General features: G+C 39.1%; 1 protein-coding gene across 2 annotated transcripts in view; it reads left to right on the plus strand.

The window, feature by feature from the left end:
- Window positions 1-19,590, plus strand: part of RASA2 (RAS p21 protein activator 2) — a 198,458-nt gene that overhangs the window by 115,741 nt on the left and 63,127 nt on the right. For both annotated transcript variants that reach the window (XM_014542697.1, XM_005869997.2), the window contains exon 10: window positions 7,594-7,670. In XM_014542697.1, coding sequence (XP_014398183.1) covers window positions 7,594-7,670 — 77 coding nt within the window. The remainder of the gene's footprint in view (window positions 1-7,593; window positions 7,671-19,590) is intronic.

Consider the following 19,590-nt stretch of genomic DNA (forward strand, 5'->3'; position numbering starts at 1 on the left):
CCCCCCTGATGGGCCCTGCTCTGTGAGTGACAGGGGGCAGTGCCCCAACCCCCCTGATGGGCCCTGCTCTGTGAGTGACAGGGGGCAGTGCCCCAACCCCCCTGATGGGCCCTGCTCTGTGAGTGACAGGGGGCAGTGCCCCAACCCCCCTGATGGGCCCTGCTCTGTGAGTGACAGGGGGCAGTGCCCCAACCCCCCTGATGGGCCCTGCTCTGTGAGTGACAGGGGGCAGTGCCCCAACCCCCCTGATGGGCCCTGCTCTGTGAGTGACAGGGGGCAGTGCCCCAACCCCCCTGATGGGCCCTGCTCTGTGAGTGACAGGGGGCAGTGCCCCAACCCCCCTGATGGGCCCTGCTCTGTGAGTGACAGGGGGCAGTGCCCCAACCCCCCTGATGGGCCCTGCTCTGTGAGTGACAGGGGGCAGTGCCCCAACCCCCCTGATGGGCCCTGCTCTGTGAGTGACAGGGGGCAGTGCCCCAACCCCCCTGATGGGCCCTGCTCTGTGAGTGACAGGGGGCAGTGCCCCAACCCCCCTGATGGGCCCTGCTCTGTGAGTGACAGGGGGCAGTGCCCCAACCCCCCTGATGGGCCCTGCTCTGTGAGTGACAGGGGGCAGTGCCCCAACCCCCCTGATGGGCCCTGCTCTGTGCATGACAGGGGGCAGCGCCCCAACCCCCTGATCCGCCCTGCTCTGTGTGTGACAGGGGGTGGCGCCGCAACTTCCCTATGGACCCTGCCTTGAGTGTTACAGGGGGCGATGCCCCAACCCCCCAGTCGGCTGTACCCTGAGCGTGACTAGGGGTGGCATTGCAACCTCCTGATCCGCCCTGCTCTGTGCATGACAGGGGGCAGCGCCCCAACTCCCCAATCAGCCCTGCTCTGAGCCCGACCAGGGGCTGCACCTAGGGATTGGGCCTGCCCTCTGCCACCCGGGAGCAGGCCTAAGCCAGCAGGTCATTATCTCCTGAGGGGTCCCAGACTGCAAGAGGGCACAGGATGGGCTGAGGGACCCCGTCTTCTCCCCCCCCCCCAGTGCACAAATTTTTGTACACCGGGCCTCTAGAATATAGATATTCTTTGCTGCATACGTGAAATTAAATTGGATTGAGTTGGTGCCTCTTCCTATAAATCCTCTTTTGGCTTTGGTGATCTGCAGCCATGCTGTTAGCTATTTGGTCCTGGAACTCATAACAAACTAAATATTTCTTTATTTATTTCTTAGGTACTATGATAAAGAGCATGCCTTTACATAAGACTGATTAAACCAAATCTCTCTTATGTGGAAGTTGGTACTCTCATTAATTAAGGGTGTTTATCTCACACAACTTGTACAAGCAGTAAATCCAGATATACTGTCAATCACATCCTTTTGATGTAATTGCTTAGTTAATAAGTCTTTACCAACAAGCTGATCTTGAATTTCTGGGTCATGCTATAAGTTATTGTGTTTGTAGTTTTTCTTTTGGATTCTGTCCTCCTTCTTTAAGCATTTAAAAAAAGAAATGCATTGATTATAACTAATAAAATAAATCGGGGGTTTTTTTTACATGCCCGTTAAGACATATTGGAATTTGTAGGTTGATTTAAAAAAATTTAGCCCTGGCCAGATGGCTCAGTTGACTGGAGTGTTGTCCCATGCACTAAAGTGTTCTGGGTTCCATTCCCAGCCAGAGAACATCCCTAGGTTGCGGGTTTGATCCTCAGTCTGGGAGCGGGCAGGAGGTAGCCAATCAGTGTTTCTCTCTCTCCCCCTGTCTTCCTCTCTAAAATCAATAAAAGCATATTGCCCTGACCACTGTGTTTCAGTGGTTAGAGCATTGACCTGGGCAACCAAGGGACTCAGGTTCGATTCCGAGTCAAGGGCACATACCTGAGTTGTGGGTTTGCTCCCTGCCCCTGGTCAGGGGGTGTGTGGGAGGCAACCAGCTGATATGTCTCTCATATCGATGTTTCTCTCTCCCATTGTCCATCCCTTCCTTCCACTCTTTATGAAAAATATATCCTCAGGTCAGGATTAACAAAACAAAACAAAATAATAATAATAATAATAGGCATATTCTTCAGTAACGATTAATTAATTTAAAAATTAAGAAATTTAAATTTGTAAACATGAAATAACAAAGGAATGAACCTCCTAAATCATAATAAATACTTCTTTAAGGAGAAAAAGAAAACTATCCATACATAAATAAGAGGTAGTAAATAAAACCTTTATTTTGCATCTGACAGGTAGTTGTGTCCAAAATGGTTTACAGATTTAATTACTGTATATGCAAACATCTGTCAGAAGTCTAGAAATTGAGATATTTTCCCCTCATATGTTAAAAAAACTTACCAGTTGAAATATACTGAGTTCTTTTATGTAGAATACTGTTAAAATTTGATATTTTGTGATAAAAACTAAAACAGTGTTTAGACTCGAGATTTTAAGAGCATGCATTATATTTTGTTCAAATATCTATATTCATCTGAGTTTCCCAAACTGTATACAGAAATGCACATATCTTCTATAGCATACCAAGAATAACAATATAAAATTAACATAACATTTTTCTGTGTGAAATTTTTGTAAAACTAATTGAAATAAAGTTAGCATATAAAATATTAAACTTTCAGACAGTACCAGAATAATGTAAGTTCCTAAATATGCTAATACAGATTAAAGTGATATAGTTGCATATATCAACCTAACATACTCAATGCTATGGAATACATAAAGAATAATACCTTCCAAGAATTTGGTTTCTTTTTCATTAAAAATAGAGAATATAGTGCCAGATATCTGATCATTCCAGTGTTTTCTGACATATATAAAAGGTATGTTATTGTGTTATTGAATCTCCCTTAAATATTGGATAAAAAAGTAGTTGTGGACCAAATCGCATTGCATGTTTCTGATCAAACATAATTCCTTGTCAGTCTTATAGTTTCCTCTTTGTAGGCAATGGCTCTGTTTTTCTAGTTACTTTTAAGATTTTCTCTTTATCTTATGGTTTCATCAGTTTTTACTGTGCTCTGTCTACTTGTTGTTTTCTTTATATTTATCCTACTTGGGTGTTCCTGGGGGCACTTGAATCTTTGCCTTAATGTCATTCTTCAGTTTTAGAAAATTCCAGGCAATTATCTCTTCATCTGTTTGTTTTTTTTCCCTTTCCTATTCTTTCTCCTCTCTTCTGGGACTACAATTACATGAATAATAGACTATTTGCACGCGCTCTCTCTCTCATCTCTGCCTCATTTGTGAATATTTTCTACTGACTAATCTGTCTCCTATTTTATTAATCTTTTTTTTAGCTGTGGATAATTTGCTGTTAAATACATTTTCATTTTGATTATTTTATTGCTTAATTCCAAATTTTTCATTTGATGCATTTAATAGTTTCCACTTATTTGCTAGATTTTTTTCTATCTTAAACATTTTTTTCCTGTCATTTTTTAAAATTGAATTTCTTGGGTTGACATTGGATTGTTATGAATTAAACAGCTATTTTAACCTCTGTCAGTTACTCCAACATCTGCATTTTCTGTAAATCTGCTTCCTTTTGTCAGTTTTTTGTTTTTGTTTTTGGTGTTTGTCTTGTATTCTGGCATGCTCAGTAATTTTTGATGGAATGCTAGACATTGAAATATGAAATATTTTAGAAATAATTTGAAGCTCTGGATTTTTTTTTCATCCTCCAGAGATTTACTTTTGCTTTTGGCATGTTGGTAGATTAGAGGTAGTTTATTTTAATTCAGTTAGGGATTTGGCTGATTCTATGCTAGGTTCCAGTCTGTAAGGACTGGTCTATGCTCATTCTTACTCCTCAGGCATGGTCCCTCAGAGACTCTATCAGAAAGCCTAGGTGTTTACTATCACCAATTTTTTTAAAAAATAATTTTTATTGACTTCAGAGAGGAAGGGAGAGGGAGAAACATCATTGATGAGAGAGAACCATCAATCAGCTGCCTCCTGCACGCCCCATACTGGGGACTGAGCCCGAAACCCAGGCATACGCCCCTGACTGGAATTGAACCCGGGACCCTTCAGTCCGCAGGCTGACGCTCTATCCACTGGGCTAAACCAGCCAGAGCACTATCTCCAATTTTTATCTGCCCAGCACCATGATGCTGTGGAACGCTTTGATTAAGCTTGGCATCTCTGGCCACTGGGAAGTTAGGAAGACCCATTCAACAAGCTTCCTCAGATACCCCATCAGCAGTTTCTGATTTTTGTGTGTGTTAGGGGGGCGGGGGGGGGGTTGGTTAATTCTCACCAGAGGATATTTTTTGTCCATTGATTTTTAGAGAGAGTGGAAGAGCGGGAGAGAGAGAGATAGAGCGAGAGACATTGATGTGAGACTGACACATAGATTGGTTGACTCCCACACATGCTCTGACCGGGGCCAGGGATCAAACCTGCAACCCAGGTACGTGACCTTGACTGGGAATTGAATCCTCAACCCTTCAGTGCGCAGGCCGATGCTTTGACCACTTAGCAGCACTGGCCAGGGTAGCAGCCTCTGTTTTACATCTCATTGGCCAGAACTGTATCATATGGCTATAGTTTGCCACTATCCCTGGCTTCAAGAGAGACTAGAAAATATTTTGCTGAACTCATAACTGCCCTCTAAAAAAACAACTTGTTTTGCTACAATCCAGATATACAAAATGATGACAGGTTTTTGTGTGACTGTATTAAAGAATACCAAATTTTCTAAAATGTTCAAAGATTTAGGTTTCTGACACTGAAAAGTAGCTTCACATATTTTTTAAAACTTTTTTTTTCATTTTTCTTTACTAAACAAAAGCAATACACATTGGTAGTAGAAACTTTAAAGTCTAAATGAGCAAAAAGAAAAAATCTGAAATCCTACCAACAAAAGTTAACTTCTTTCAATGTTTACAGGGGTCCTCAAACTACGGCCCTCGGGCCACATGGCGGCCCGCCGAAAACATTTATCCGGCCCGCGGGGTGTTTTTGCCGCCGCTGCCTGTCCTGCTTAGCAGCCGACTCGTCCCGGGCCCGCAGTGCACATGTGTGGAATGTCTGAGGGACAGTGAACTGGCCCCCTGTTTAAAAAGTTTGAGGACCTCTTTAGTAGATGGAGTTGTAGTAATTTTATAGTGATATATGCACAAGTGTATTTTATAAAAATAAAATACAAATTAACATTATATTATACACCCTATTTTGTAACTTGTTTCTTTTACTAAGTATCATGTACATATTTCCATATTAAAGTATACATTGAGGTAGTATTTTATAGTTTAGAGATCATAATTTTTTAAATTTAATTCATAATGCTTTTTAATTTTAGTGTTCCACACTAATAGTGTGTCTTGTGTCTCCTATTCTGTACCAACTCTTTTCTTGACCAGGTTAATACACAATTATGTTATTCTTGGCTAATATTAAAGGAATGTTATGTTTAACAGCCAGTGGGAGTAATGAACATGTTAAGTAGGCTCTGACTCAATGATAATGATTCCTGGTAAAATCCCTTTAAATATCTTATTTCTAGGCTTGACTTGATACAGTGCAATGATTTTTAGTTATGAATGAAATTATTATACTTTTTCTCCCCTCCACTTTAAAGGTTTTTTTTATTTTCTTAGAAATAGAGATTCTAGAAGTTCCTTGGAGACAGTAGGGAGTGCCTTGTCAGCATACAGTTTCTACCATAAAATGCACACATGTTAAAATAGTAAAACTGCTTTGAGATGCAAATGTTGGTATAGTTGGCTAGGCTCACTAAGTGACACACACATGCTGACAGGACAGCAGACATGATTTAAAATTCTACTTGAGTAATATTACAGATTACTACAGATCATGGACCTCTTCAACGTCATGCTTGAATAACAGGGGTTGTGAATATTAAATACAGGACAACAAAAGATGTGTTTTATAAATTATACTAGAGGCCTGATGCACGAAATTCGTGCAAGGAGCTCAGCCCTTGAAACCCTGGCTTCATCTGGAAGTTGGGACAGTCATTAGTCATTCTGTCATTTGGTCTAATTAGCATATTAGCGCTTTATTATATAGGATATGACTTTATAAATATCTGTGCCTAGATTTTTAGTGGAAGATTTGCTTAATTTAATTCTAAATCCATCTAACTGCTAATTTTACTACCACTGGTGCCTTTCTTTAGAGCTTGGCTTTCTCATGCAGTTTTTGTGTTGAGACCAATCAATATTTATTGCTCATCACTAACTATCAATCTAACCCTGAGCTTTGTACTAGTATTTAGTGAATCTCAGATTCACTCTTGTCTAACAAATCCTCATAAAATAGTGAAGCTGATTCAGGTTAGATTTCTGTGAAAGAATATCTGAAAGGGTTTGTTTCAAAAAGGAACAGTGAGTAGATAATGAACTTTATTACCTCTAATGAAATTACTTATGTCATCAGCCCATGGACATCACACCCCTGAAATCTCCACATGGCACCATGGGAATCTGTCTTGTCAGCTGGGTGGAGATAATCCAGCACCAGATTCTTAACCAGTGCAGAATTGCTCATAAACCAGTTTAGAATTGCTCATCACCAGTGGCAGAATAGAAATACTAAGTTCTAGATTATATTGTTCCTAAGCCTTAGCTTCTTTAAAAGTTGATAGTTTGCTTTAAATTTATACTTCTGAATTATTAAAAATTCATTTATTAATGGCTATTTATAAAAGTGCTCCATTGTTTTTAGTATCCCATTTCTCCATCAGTGCTCTTGGCCATCTATTGCTATCTTTTGTTTATTGTTTCCCCAACTAGATTGTGAGCTTCTTATATGTCAGTGGTTCTCCACCTTCCTAATGCCTCGACCCTTTAATGCAGTTCCTCATGTTGTGGTGACCCCCAATTTCATTGTTACAAATTGAACATAATTACAGCATAGTGATTAATCACAAAAACAATATGTAATTATATATGTGTTTTCCGATGGTCTTAGGTGACCCCTGTGAAAGGGTCGTTCGACCCCCAAAGGGGTCGTGACCCACAGGTTAAGAACCACTGTTATAAGTAGTAACTATGTGTTATATACATCTATGCACACCTACCCACTCCCACAGTGCCTCTTAAAATATAGTAGATACCCCATAAATCTATTATTTAAATATTGACAAAATTACATTACTAGTTTTAACTTAGTTTTATTCTTTTAGAATTGTATTATTTCTCTGTCTTTAAATGATACTTCCTCTGCCCTTATTGATGGTTTGTCTTTTCTGGGAAAAGCAGTCTATGTTTTATAATTAGCTTTTATTTCAAAATTCCCTAAAACATAAGGGTTACTTGTCTTTGTAATCCATGATATTTGAGATACATAAATATTTGTTGAACTGGGCATAAAGTTCTTAGATTTGAATACCTAAGCATTCAAATGTTTGATATAAGCATTTGACTATTTCTTATCTTTCAGATTTTGATCTACATTGCTGGATATTAGTCATTTAATAGATACTTAATGTGGGCAAAGCTATGTGTTAGGGATCACTAATATTTAGTGCATAACTAAATATAATGAGTTTCATTTGACAAAATATGTACCTATAATATTTTGTCAACAAAACAGATTACTCAATTTATAATATTTTTTTGTCATTATAGGGTAAAGTTCACCTTGAATTAAAGCTGAATGAGCTGATAACAGAGAATGGAACTGTGTGCCAGCAGCTTGTTGTACAGTAAGCATATTTCTTTTACTTAAAATCAACTAGAAATAATTGTCCATTTTGTATTCTTTGAATCTTAAGCCAACTCCCTATTTTAAATACTTTAGAAATTTTTTTTCAGAAATGAAATTATGCCATTTCCTTATTAAGTTGATTTCCAATTTATTTTCTTATATGTAGTCTACTCAGGTTCTGATAAGCCATTAATTTAATCAGTATTTATTACTGCATGTGAGTTTAATGATAGATTTAGGCAATAGGGTAATAGAGTAGCACAGGTAAGTGTGTCTAACTAGCTGACAGGAGGGAAGTGGAAAGGCTTTCTAGTGGAGGGCCCCTAGGAACTCTGATACCACAGAGCAGAGCATAGGGACCTTGGTACTAAAACTAAATGCCTTTCTTGAGATTACCAGTATTAATTTTCACCTACTTTGAATCCTTTCCTCCTCTTTTGCCTTCAAGTCATTTTTTTAATCACCCAGACTCTAACTTTCTAATAGTTCTGGAAACCTGTTCCAGCCCAACCCCAACCTTTTCCTTCCCACTCAGATTCTTCCTTTATGTTATTAACAAACTACCCAACATCCCTGACTTCCTCTGAATGTTTTCTCTATCTTTGTCTTAACTGGTATCTGACTCTCCCCTGAGATACTGTTTCCTCTACTGCTTTCTCAATCAGAGGTTTTTTGTTTTTTTTACCATACCCACATACCTTGGAGCCAGGAAGTAGGATAAATGTTACTCTCCTATTGCTGCTCCAGACTATAATTTATTCTGTTAATTGTCAATATCCCAACTCCTTTGAAGTATTCTCTCTCCATATAAATATATATTTTTAACTAGAGGCCCAGTGTACAAAATTCTTGCATGGGTGTGGTCCCTAGGCCTGGCCGGTGATCGAAGCGTGAGCATCTGGTGTGGAAGGGCAGGTAGCAGCTGACCTCTGGGCCCCCGAGCACCACCCTCTGCTTGAGTCATCAGGCCCCCGCCCTCCGCCGCCACCACTGGTAGCCTTCTGCAGGGCAATTGGGCCCCCACTTGCACCTACCTTGACTTGGTGCCGCCCGCTCACCTGCTCCACCATCCCACCCCAGTGCCCCTCTCATCGGGGCCCATCAAGGCCGGCAGCGCCTCCACTGCCACCCACTGCCAGCGCTGCGTCGCCAATGCCCACCATGTTCCGCGTCGCACCCTGGTGGTCAGCGCATGTCATAGTGAGCGGTTGAACTCTTGGTCAAACTCCCAGTTGAGGGGACAATTTGCATATTACGCTTTCATTATATAGGATATTAATGTATTTTTACAAGTACATTAATTACTATATATCTTTTACTTAATTTTTCTGAACTCTTTCAAAAGAAGGTTACATATTTTATGACCTTTAAGTATTTTAGTGTTTATTTCCTAAGAATAAAGATATTCTCTTAAAATAACTAGTTATCAAACTCAGGAAATTTAACATTGTTCAAGTAAAAGTATAATCTGTAGTTATTATACTTAATACCTTAATCTACAGTTATTATATTTCACTTTCATTAACTGTCCCAATACTGTCCTTTAGGATATTTTATTTCTCTCCATGAAATAATTTAGTCCAAGAGCATGTATTGCATTTAGTTGTTATGTCTCCTTAATCTCCTTAATCTATAATGGTTTTAGCTTTTCTTTGTCATGGTATTAAGATTTTTGAAGCATACACAGACCAGCTACTTTTCAATTTAGATTTATCTACTAAAAACAGTTGAAGATTTGTTTGCAGGTCATTCCACCTAGACCAGTGATGGCGAACCTTTTGAGCTCGGCGTGTCAGCATTTTGAAAAACCCTAACTTAACTCTGGTGCCGTGTCACATATAGAAATTTTTTGATATTTGCAACCATAGTAAAACAAAGATTTATATTTTTGATATTTATTTTATATATTTAAATGCCATTTAACAAAGAAAAATCAACCAAAAAAATGAGTTCGCGTGTCACCTCTGACACGCGTGTCATAGGTTCACAATCACTGACCTAGACTGACAGCATATAGTAAAGCATACTCCTGTGCTCAGTTTGATTATGTTATACATTTGTAACACAAGTAGTTGGTTTGTTTTGTTTTTTTTGCATTCAGTTTAATGTTGTTTCCCCCCATCCTTGTTGGTTTACTTTTATTTTTTGAATATGTAGAATATTAGCATGATTTCAAGTCAGAACTATACCAAAAAGCATTATTCAGAAATGTATTCAGTCCCTGCTCTCTATACCCTGATTTCTACTGCTGTAGTGTTGTTTTTTAATCCTTACCCAAGGATAAGGATTAATTTTTAGAGGGAAAGGGGGGAGAGAGAGAGAGAGAGAGAGAGAGAGAGAGAGATTGATTGATATGAGAGAAACATTGATCAGCTGCCTCTCGCATGAGCCCTGACTGGAGATTAAACCTGCAACAATTGGTGTACTGGACGATACTCCAACCAACTGAGCCATCTGGCCAGGGCTCTGTTCTGCATACTCTGCACTCAATTTCCTTCAGTGGTTACATCTTACATAATTATAATACAATATAGAAACCAGGAAATGGGCATTGTACACTGTGTGGTGTATTCTATATCATTTCATCACATATATAGATCTGTGTAACCACCACCACAGTTGAGATATAGAACTATTCTATCACCATAAAGATCTCCCTCATATGATTCCTTTATAGTCAAATCTATTCCTTTCCCCATCACCATCCCTAACCTTTGATTACCAGAGTTTCTTATGGATAGAATGTAACTGGGTCACTTTTTATGTCTACTCTCCTAATCTCTGTCTTTTATTTATGAGTTTACCATTTGCTTTTAATGGAATTATTGATAGATTAGGCTTAAAGCTGTCATCTTATTTTTTTTTGTTTGATTGTTATTCTTATTTTTTTTTTTTATTGCTTAAAGTATTACTGTCATCTTATTTTTGTTTTGTTTTCTGTTCCCTCTTTGTTTTCTTTTTCCTGTGGGTTACTTGAACATTTTTTAGAATTTCATTTTGATTTATCTATAGTGTTTTTCAATCTATAGTGTATTTCTTTGTATAGTTTTTTTAGTGGTTGCTTTAGGTATTACATTGTACCTTTTTTTTTTTAAATCCCTTTAACACCCACCATTTGTAATATAATTGTTATAAATGTTTCACTGCATATAGAATTTTTGGTTGACAGTTCTTTAAAAAAAAAAAGACAAGATAAGAAAGAAAAATATACCACTTTCATCTGGCTTTCTGGTTTTTGATGAGAAATCTGTCATTCATATTGTTTTTCCTTTGCAGGTAATGTGCTGTTTCTCTCTGGCTACTCTCAAGATTTTTTTCTTTGTTTTTTAGTTTTCTATGTATTTTAGTTTGACTGCAGTGTATCTTGACATAGATTTTTTTTTTCTTCCAGTTTATCCTGTTTGGTGTTCACTCATCCTCTTGAATATAAGAAATATATATCTTTTTGCCAAATTTGGGGAATTTTCAGCCATTATTTTCTGTAATACTTTATCAGTCCTGCCATCTTTCTCCTCTCCTTTTTGAGACGTCAGTGGCATGAATGTTAGATCTTCTGTTATAGTCCCACAGCTTCCAGAGGCTCTGCTCTTCTCCCCCACCCCAACTCTCTTTTCCCTCTGTTTTTCATTTTGGGTCATTTCTATTGTTCTGTCTTTAGGCTCACTTATTCCTTCCTCTGTCCTCTTCATTCTGATGTTGAGCCCATTTATTGAGTTTTTAATTTTAATTATTATATTTTGAAGTTCTAAAATTTCCATTTTGTTCTCTATATCTTTTATTTCTTTGGTGAGAATTTCTCTTTTTTTGCTGAAACTTTTACTTTTTTCATTTATTTTAAACATGTTCAGAATTTCTCAATGAATCATTTTTATGATGGCTGCTTTCACATTCTTGCCAGGTAATTTCAACATCTATGTTATCTCAGTGTTGACATCTGCTGACTGTCTTTTCTCATTGACGTTGAAGATTGTCCTTTTTTTTGGTATGATGAGTGGTTTTCGGTTCTATCCTGGACATTTTGGGTATTATGAGACTCTGGATCTCATTTAAATCTTCTATTTTAGCCAAATTCCTCTGACATTCTTCTGGTGGAGGAAGAGGAGTACCTATTCATTACTGTCAGGTAGAGGTAGAAGTCCAGGTTTCTGACTTAACATCTGTGGATTCCCTTGAGAAATGTCCCTTATTATTGCAGATTGGAGTGATAGTAGTTGAGGCTTCCCTTAGTCCTCTCCTGTGACCACTCTCACTGGGGCGGGGAGGAGTGCCTCATTACTGCTCTGTGACCTCTACTGACACCAGTGTTGGGAGGAATTAGTTACCCTTGCTTCCCACTCATCCTTCTCTGACACCATCCTGGCATGGAGGGGAGGAGTGCTTATTGCTGCTAGGTGGGGATGGAAAGCCAGGTTCCCCATGTGGTCTCTACTGACACTGCTGGGGAAGGGGCTTGTCAGAGGTGGAAGTCTACTAGTAGAATCTCCCCTCGTCCTTTGGCCTCTGTTGATGGGGTAAGGATGGAGCCACGTTGTTCTTCATGGTGTCTGATTGGAATAGGTGGTTATTGTCTAAAAATGATTTCAACTCAGTCTGGGATATATAAAGTACAGTAGTGCCCCTTATCAGTGGTTTCACTTTCTGTGGTTTCACTTACCCACAACCAATCACAGTCCAAAAATATTAAAAAGGAAATTTCAGAAATAAACAATTTATAATTTTAAATTGCACACAGATCTGAGTAGCATGGTGAAATTTCACACTGCCCTGCCCCATCCAGCGCAGGATATGAATCATACCTTTGTCCAATGTAGCCACACTGTACTACCCACCGTTAGTCACTTTGTAGCTGTCTTGGTTATCAGATCGACTGTCACAATATCGCAGTGCTTATGTTCAAGTAACCCTTGTTTTACTTAATGACCCCCAAAGCACAAGAGTAGTGATGCTGGCTGCTGGGAATCCGGATATGCCAGAGAGAAGCTGTAAAGCACTTCCTTTAGGTGAAAAGGTGAAAGTTCTCAACTCAATAAGAAAGAAAAAAATTATATGCTGAGGTTGCTAAGATCCACAATAAGAATGAATCTTCTGTGAAATTATAAAGACGGAAAAAGAAATTCATGCTATTTTAACAAGAGAGAGACTACATTTATATAACTTATTAGAGTATTTGGTTATAATTATTTTATTTTATTAGTTATTGTTGCTAATCTCTTACTATGCCTAATTTATAAGTTAAACTTATCATAGGTATGTATGTGTGATGAAAAACAGTATATATAGGGTTCAGTACTATCCGTGGCTTCAGGCATCCACTGGGGGTCTTGGAATGTATCCTCCATGGATCAGGGGTGACCACTGTTTAAAGAAAGCCCAGGGAACTCATTGCTGTATCTTTCCTTGGGTCCCAAGATTTCTACTTGGTTTGTCTTCTCTTCACCTTTAAGATTTTTCTTATGTTTTATATATAATGTCCATGGTTTTTAGTTATATTATTAGGAGGAATAGGGGGGCATGCATCTACTCCATCTTGTCAATGGAACTGGAAATGAGTTGTTGTTTTGTTTTGTTTTATGTTAATCCTCACCTGAGGATATTTTTTCATTGCTTTTTAGAGAGATTGGAAAGAAGGGAGGGAAGGGGACGGCAGGGGAGTGTGGAGAGAGAAAGAAAAAGATGGATGTCAGAAAGAGACATCGATTGGTTGCCTCCCATACATGCCCCCCAACAGGAGGGCTGGGGTGGAACCTGCAACCCTGGTACCTGCCCTTGATCGGGAATCGAACCTGCCACACTTTGGTGCAAGGGCTGACGCTCTAACCACTGAGCAACACTGGCGAGGACAGTTGTTGTTTTTTCTTTTCGTTTGTTTTTGTGTTGGAGGGGTGGTTCTTTTTGTTAATCCTTACTCGAGGATATTTTTTTCCATTAATTTTTAGAAAGAGTGAAGGGTGGGAAAGAGGAAAGAGAGAGAGAGAGAGAGAGAGGGAGAGGGATGTTAATGTGAGAGACACATCAATTGGTTGCCTCCCCCATGTGTCCTGATGATGCCTGGAAATGAACCCACAACCCAGGTACATGCCCTTGACCCAAATCAAACCTGCAACTCTTTGGTGTGTGGGCCTATGCTCTCACCACTGAGCCACACTGGCCAGGGCCCAGTTTATTTTTTTTAATGTTTATGAGTAGTATTCCATTATATGGAATTTGTTTATTCACTCACCAGTTCATTGTTTTCAGTTTGAGGCTATTATAAAGAAAGCTGCTGTAAATGTTCACAAACTGGTTTTTATGTGGACAAAGACCTGTCTGTATTCTTTTTTTTTTTCTCTTTTTCACTTAAGCCTCCATTGTCTATACTCACTGACTTGCAGCAACAGAATACCAGTAATAGCCTTATGGAATTCGTTGTTGCTTTCTCAACTTGAGAAGTACTTTGAAGTTTGTGGTATTCTGTTTTTCAGTAATGCTGAAGGTATGGTTTCAAGTGTTGTTTTCTGTGTGCTTCTTGGTTTTGAGGGGTTGTGTGTGGAAAGATTCACATCTTAGCAGTAGCTGTTATTCCCCAGACATAGAAGCTCCTCACTGGAGCATTTCTTACACATCAGTAAGACCATTTTCCACTGGTCTTTACCACATTCTTCTTACCTGCTCCTGTTTCACTTCCCTTTATGTCTTTCTTTTTTTTAATCTGCCACTATAATTATTTTCTTGCAGTTTCCCTAAATCCTCTGCTCTTCTCTTCATCACTGTTATTTATCTAGAAAAATCTTAATATTAATTAAACTCTTCCTCTGCATTCAATCTGCACCTGAATATTGCTGGAGAAAAGGCACACAGTCAGACTGATTGTACTTTAAATTCATGACCACAAACCTTACATGGGTACTTATAACTGCCCTGGAGTTTTACTGTGCTTCTCTAATGCACCAATGAGATTTTCCATCACTACAGACTGTATATTGGTCACATCTTCCTGAATATAAATCTGCAAACCTGTATTGGCACCCATATTTTTGTCCTTATGTGTAATAATAGAGGAGGTGCTCCTTCTCTTATTGGGGGTGAATTTTTCTATCTGAGTTCTGGATTTCTTCTAGTTCCCCTAGGCAGAGACTTTCTTTGCTCCTTCAGATATCCCTTCTTCTGTTTCATCCACTTTGCCCTCCCTTTTAGATTGTTCTCTTCATCATGTAAACATGTTCTAGGGTCTCCCATCCTAAAACACATACCTTTCAAGACCTCATCTCCACCACTCTCATTCCCATTTCTCTGTTCTCCTTCGAAGACAGATTTCTCCAAAATATAGTCCTATATAATAAAAGCCTAATATGCAAATCGACTGAATGGTGGAACGACTGGTTGCTATGATGCCCACTGATCACCAGGGGGCAGATGCTCAATGCAGGAGCTACCCGCAGGCCCCAGGCCAGCCAAGGTGGGTGCCAGCAGGGGCCTAATCTGAATTTCCACACCCAGCAAGAAAAGACAAAAGAAAGTTTAGAATGAGTAGTATGTTTAAAAATTTTTTAAAATCAGATTAGGAGAAAGAAATAAAACAGCAAGTGTGTCTACACCAGAGGTCCTCAAACTTTTTAAACAGGGGGCCAGTTCACTGTCCCTCAGACATTCTACACATGTGCACTGCGGGCCCGGGACGAGTCGGCTGCTAAGCAGGACAGGCAGCGGCAGCAAAAACACCCAGCGAGCCGGATGCGGCCCGTGGGCCGTAGTTTGAGGACCCCTGTTGTACACACTAGCTCAGTTCACTGAGAAGGCTTAGAAACAGTGTCACCGCAGTAGCAATGAGCATACTTAGCATCCATATTTTGGTTTCTAAATAGCATTTTCCAATCAATACTGTCTGGTAGATCTTTCTGTGGTGATGAAAATGTTTTGTATCTTAACTGCCAGTACAGTAGCCACTAGCTATGTGTGTGGCTATTAAAACTTGAAATATGGGTAGTGCTACTAAAAAACTAATTTTTTAATTTTGTCTAATTTCAATTAAATTTAAGTAACCACAAGTGGCTAATGGTTACAGTATTAGCCAGAGCTGCACCAGTAAAAAGAACTTGAACTTCTTTTTAGCAGTGGCTAATTTCAAGGCTTGGGCAGAGAAAATATAAGATGAACCCAGAGCATCTGTGAAGTCAGAAAGTAAGGGAGAGCTTAAAAAATAATGAGGGCATGTAGAAAGGACATTGAAGCCAACTTGAAGGAGCTCCAGATAACCAAATCTGAGATGATTTGAGCATCAAAATGAAAAACTATAATGATGGTTTATTCTATAAAACCTGTAGAATAAAATAAATATCTATGAGTCAGTGCTGCTATCCTATATAATAAAAGGGTAATATGCAAATTGACCCTAACAGCAGAAGGACTGGGAATGACTGGTCACTATGACACACACTGACCACCAGGGGGCAGACGCTCAATACAGGAGCTGCCCCCTGGTGGTCAGTGCGCTCCCACATGGGGAGCTCTGCTCAGCCACAAGCCAGGTTGATGGCTGCCAGCACAGCAGTGGTGGCGGGAGTTTCTCACGCCTCCTCAGCAGCGCTAAGGATGTCCAACTGCAGCTTAGGCCTCCTCCCCGCTGGCAAGTGGACATCCCCCGAGGGCTCCTGGGCTGCCAGAGGGATGTCTGACTGCCAGCTTAGGCCCAGTCCCCCAGGAGCAGGCCTAAACCAGCAGGTGGACATCCCCAGAGGTGTCCCAGACTGCGAGAGGGCACCGGCCAGGCTGAGGGACCCTCCTGAGTGCACAAATTTTTGTGCGCCCGGCCTCTAGTAAATTAATAAATACATGGGGGAGAAAGGACTGCTTTTCCTTGTAATAGAATTCTAATTACTGAATGTAGGGCAAATGATAGAAATAGATATCATCATTGGCAAACACTATGATAATAATTAGTGCAGGGACAAATCACTTACAGTTGCTAAAAAAGTGGGCATAAGTGTGATGACAAATAGCTTATCTGCATAGTCTCAAGGAATATCCACACAAGATGTCTGATTGATGCCACCTTAACTGAGTGATCAAAGTTAATATTATCTGTAATGAGACACCCAGTACCTCCTTGTATGATGAATTTGTGAAAGATACCAAAATGCATAATCTCAATCTAATCATGAGCATGCATCAGACAGATAAATTTAAATTAAGGAATATTCTACAAAAGAACTGGCTATACTGGCAAGATCATGGGGCAAAGAAGGAAAACTGTGAACGATTTTAGGATGGAGGAGACTGAGATGTGACAACTAAATGCAATTGAGATCCTATATTGCATCCTGGACCAGAGAAAGGACATTGGTGAAGTTTGAGTAAGGTCTATTGACTAACATTGTATCAATGTTAGTTTCCTGTTTCTATAAATCTACTTTGGTTACACGAAATCTTAATATTGGATGATGGGTATACAAGAACTCTATATATTATTTTTATAACTTTTTTAAAGTCAAATTATTTCAAATGATAAGTTTAAAAAATGTGTTTATTACCTTGTGCAATCAACCCATGTCTTTTTTCTAAGTTCCAAACTCATATGTCCACCTGCCTTTTTGGCACCTTCACTTTGATATCTCACAACATCGCAATTTAACACATTTAAAACTGAAGTACTGATTCCCATATCTATCCAGCTCCTCCCCACAGCCTACCAAATGGTATCACCATCCACCTAATTGCTCCAGGCATAATTCTGGGAGGCATTTAAAATCTCACATTGGATCCATTTCTTATTGATTCTATACAATAGTTCATGAATTTTCTAATTTTTAATAATATCTACTGATGTCCTTATTTCAAACTACCAATCATTTCCTACCTTGACTATTTCAGTAGTTTCTTCATCAGTCTTCAACTCTGCAATGCATTCTCTTTATAGCAACCCAGAGTAATCTTTTAAGACATAAATTACATTATGTCATTCCCCTGCTCAGACACGTAGTGATTTTCCATTGCATTTAGAATAAAGTGCAAGTCCCTTATCTTGGTCCACAAGATCCAGCATGTTCTGACCCTGCCTGCCTCTTTGATTTCATCTTGCGGCATGCTTTGTCTAGTCCCTATGCTTGCTGGCCTTCTCTCAATTCCTCAAATGTGACATACTCTTCCAGTTTAGAGTTCTACAGAAATTTGCTGTTCTTTTTACCTAGAATGCCCTTTGACCATTCTTTTTTTTTTTTTTAGCTGGTTCCTTCTCACCCTTTAGATTTCAGCTTAAATACCACTTATTTTAAAATAGGCCATTCTATTCTTTTTCCTTCATAACACTTACCACTATTTGTCATTACTGTTTTTTTCTTTATTGCTTATCATCTACTCCTTCAAGTGGACTCTCAGCTCCATGAGATCAGGGAACATGTTTGTCTTGTTCACCTCATCATCCCATTGCCTGACACTTAATAGGCACTAAATTTTTGAAACAACTAAATGAAAAAAGAAGGTAACATTTGTCTTGAAGAATCAGCATGATGAGTGTTTGTGTGTATGTGTGTATATAATTAAAAGCAGTTTGATATTACTTAGTATGTGTAGTTTGAGTCAAAGATTGGTCCGAAGTTGGTGAAGTAGGCTAGAGCTAAATCTTGAGGCTCTTATGTACCATGTGAACTTATGATGGAGGTTGAGGTCAGTGACTGGAAACCTTTCTGCTTTCCTAATGTAAGTATTTAGCGCTATTCATTTTCTTCTAAGTACTACTTTAGCTACCTCTCACTAATTTTAATATGAATTTTCATTTTTATTCATTTTAAAATACTTTATAATTTATTTTATTTTTCAACTTATGGATTATTTAGAGGTGAGTTACTTCATTTCCAAATATTTGAGGATTTTTCAGATATCTTTTTGTTGTTGAATTCTAATTTAATTCTGCTGTTGTCAACATATTTTGTATGATGTGAATAGTTTTAAATTTACCAAGACTTGTTTTTTGCCCCCAAAGACTATTTTTTATAAATGTTAATTATATCAGGTCTGTTTCCTCCCTGAATTTCTATCAGTTTTTACTTCATTTATTTTGCAGCTCTGATGTTAGGAGCTTGACATTTAGGATTGTTATGTCCCCTTGATAAGTTGAACTCTTCATAATTATAAAATGACCCTCTAACTCTTTGTTGTGAAATCTACTTTATCTGATGTTAGTATAGCCATTTTGACTGGCTGTCTTTCTTCCTTTTTTAATGTTTCTAATTCACATTCTAAATATAACTTTAATTTATATTTGTATCTCTTCCCTCTTAATAAAAATCTTAATTTCTAACATTAACATAATTATTTATCTTCTATATCTTGTGAGACATAAAAAATAAATTTAAAGTAATATTGCCAATATTACCACTGACAGGTAGGTTAGTTACTGAATGAAGTTTAAGAGATCTTTCTGTTATTTGTTCTAAGAATATATGTCACTAAGGATGTAGTCAAATACTGTGTTCTAGTCCCTTGAAATTAATTCTTTTTTTGTTTTTTAGTGGTTTCTCAGGTTTTTATTTTTAAGGATTGCTTCTTAAGTTTAATTTTACTTTTGATATGTAAAGGTTTTTATGTTTCCAAAGTCAGAACTTATATAAGATACTAGAGGCCCGGTGCACAAAAATTTGTGCACTCGGGGGGCGGGGGGAGGAGGGGTCCCCCAGCCCGGCCTGTGCCCTCTCCCAGTCTGGGACCCCTCGGGAGATAACGACCTGCTGGCTTAGGCCTGCTCCCGGGTGGCAGAGGGCAGGCCCAATCCCTAAGTGCAGCCCCTGGTCAGGCTCAGAGCAGGGCCGATTGGGGAGTTGGGGCACCGCCCCGTCATGCACAGAGCAGGGCGGATCGGGAGGTTGCAATGCCACCCCCTGTCACGCACAGAGCAGGGCCGATCAGGGGGTTGGGGTGCCGCCCCCTGTCACCCACAGAGCAGGGCC

This window comes from Myotis brandtii, unplaced genomic scaffold (assembly GCF_000412655.1).
Source record: "Myotis brandtii unplaced genomic scaffold, ASM41265v1 scaffold312, whole genome shotgun sequence".
Taxonomy (NCBI): Eukaryota; Metazoa; Chordata; class Mammalia; order Chiroptera; family Vespertilionidae; genus Myotis; species Myotis brandtii.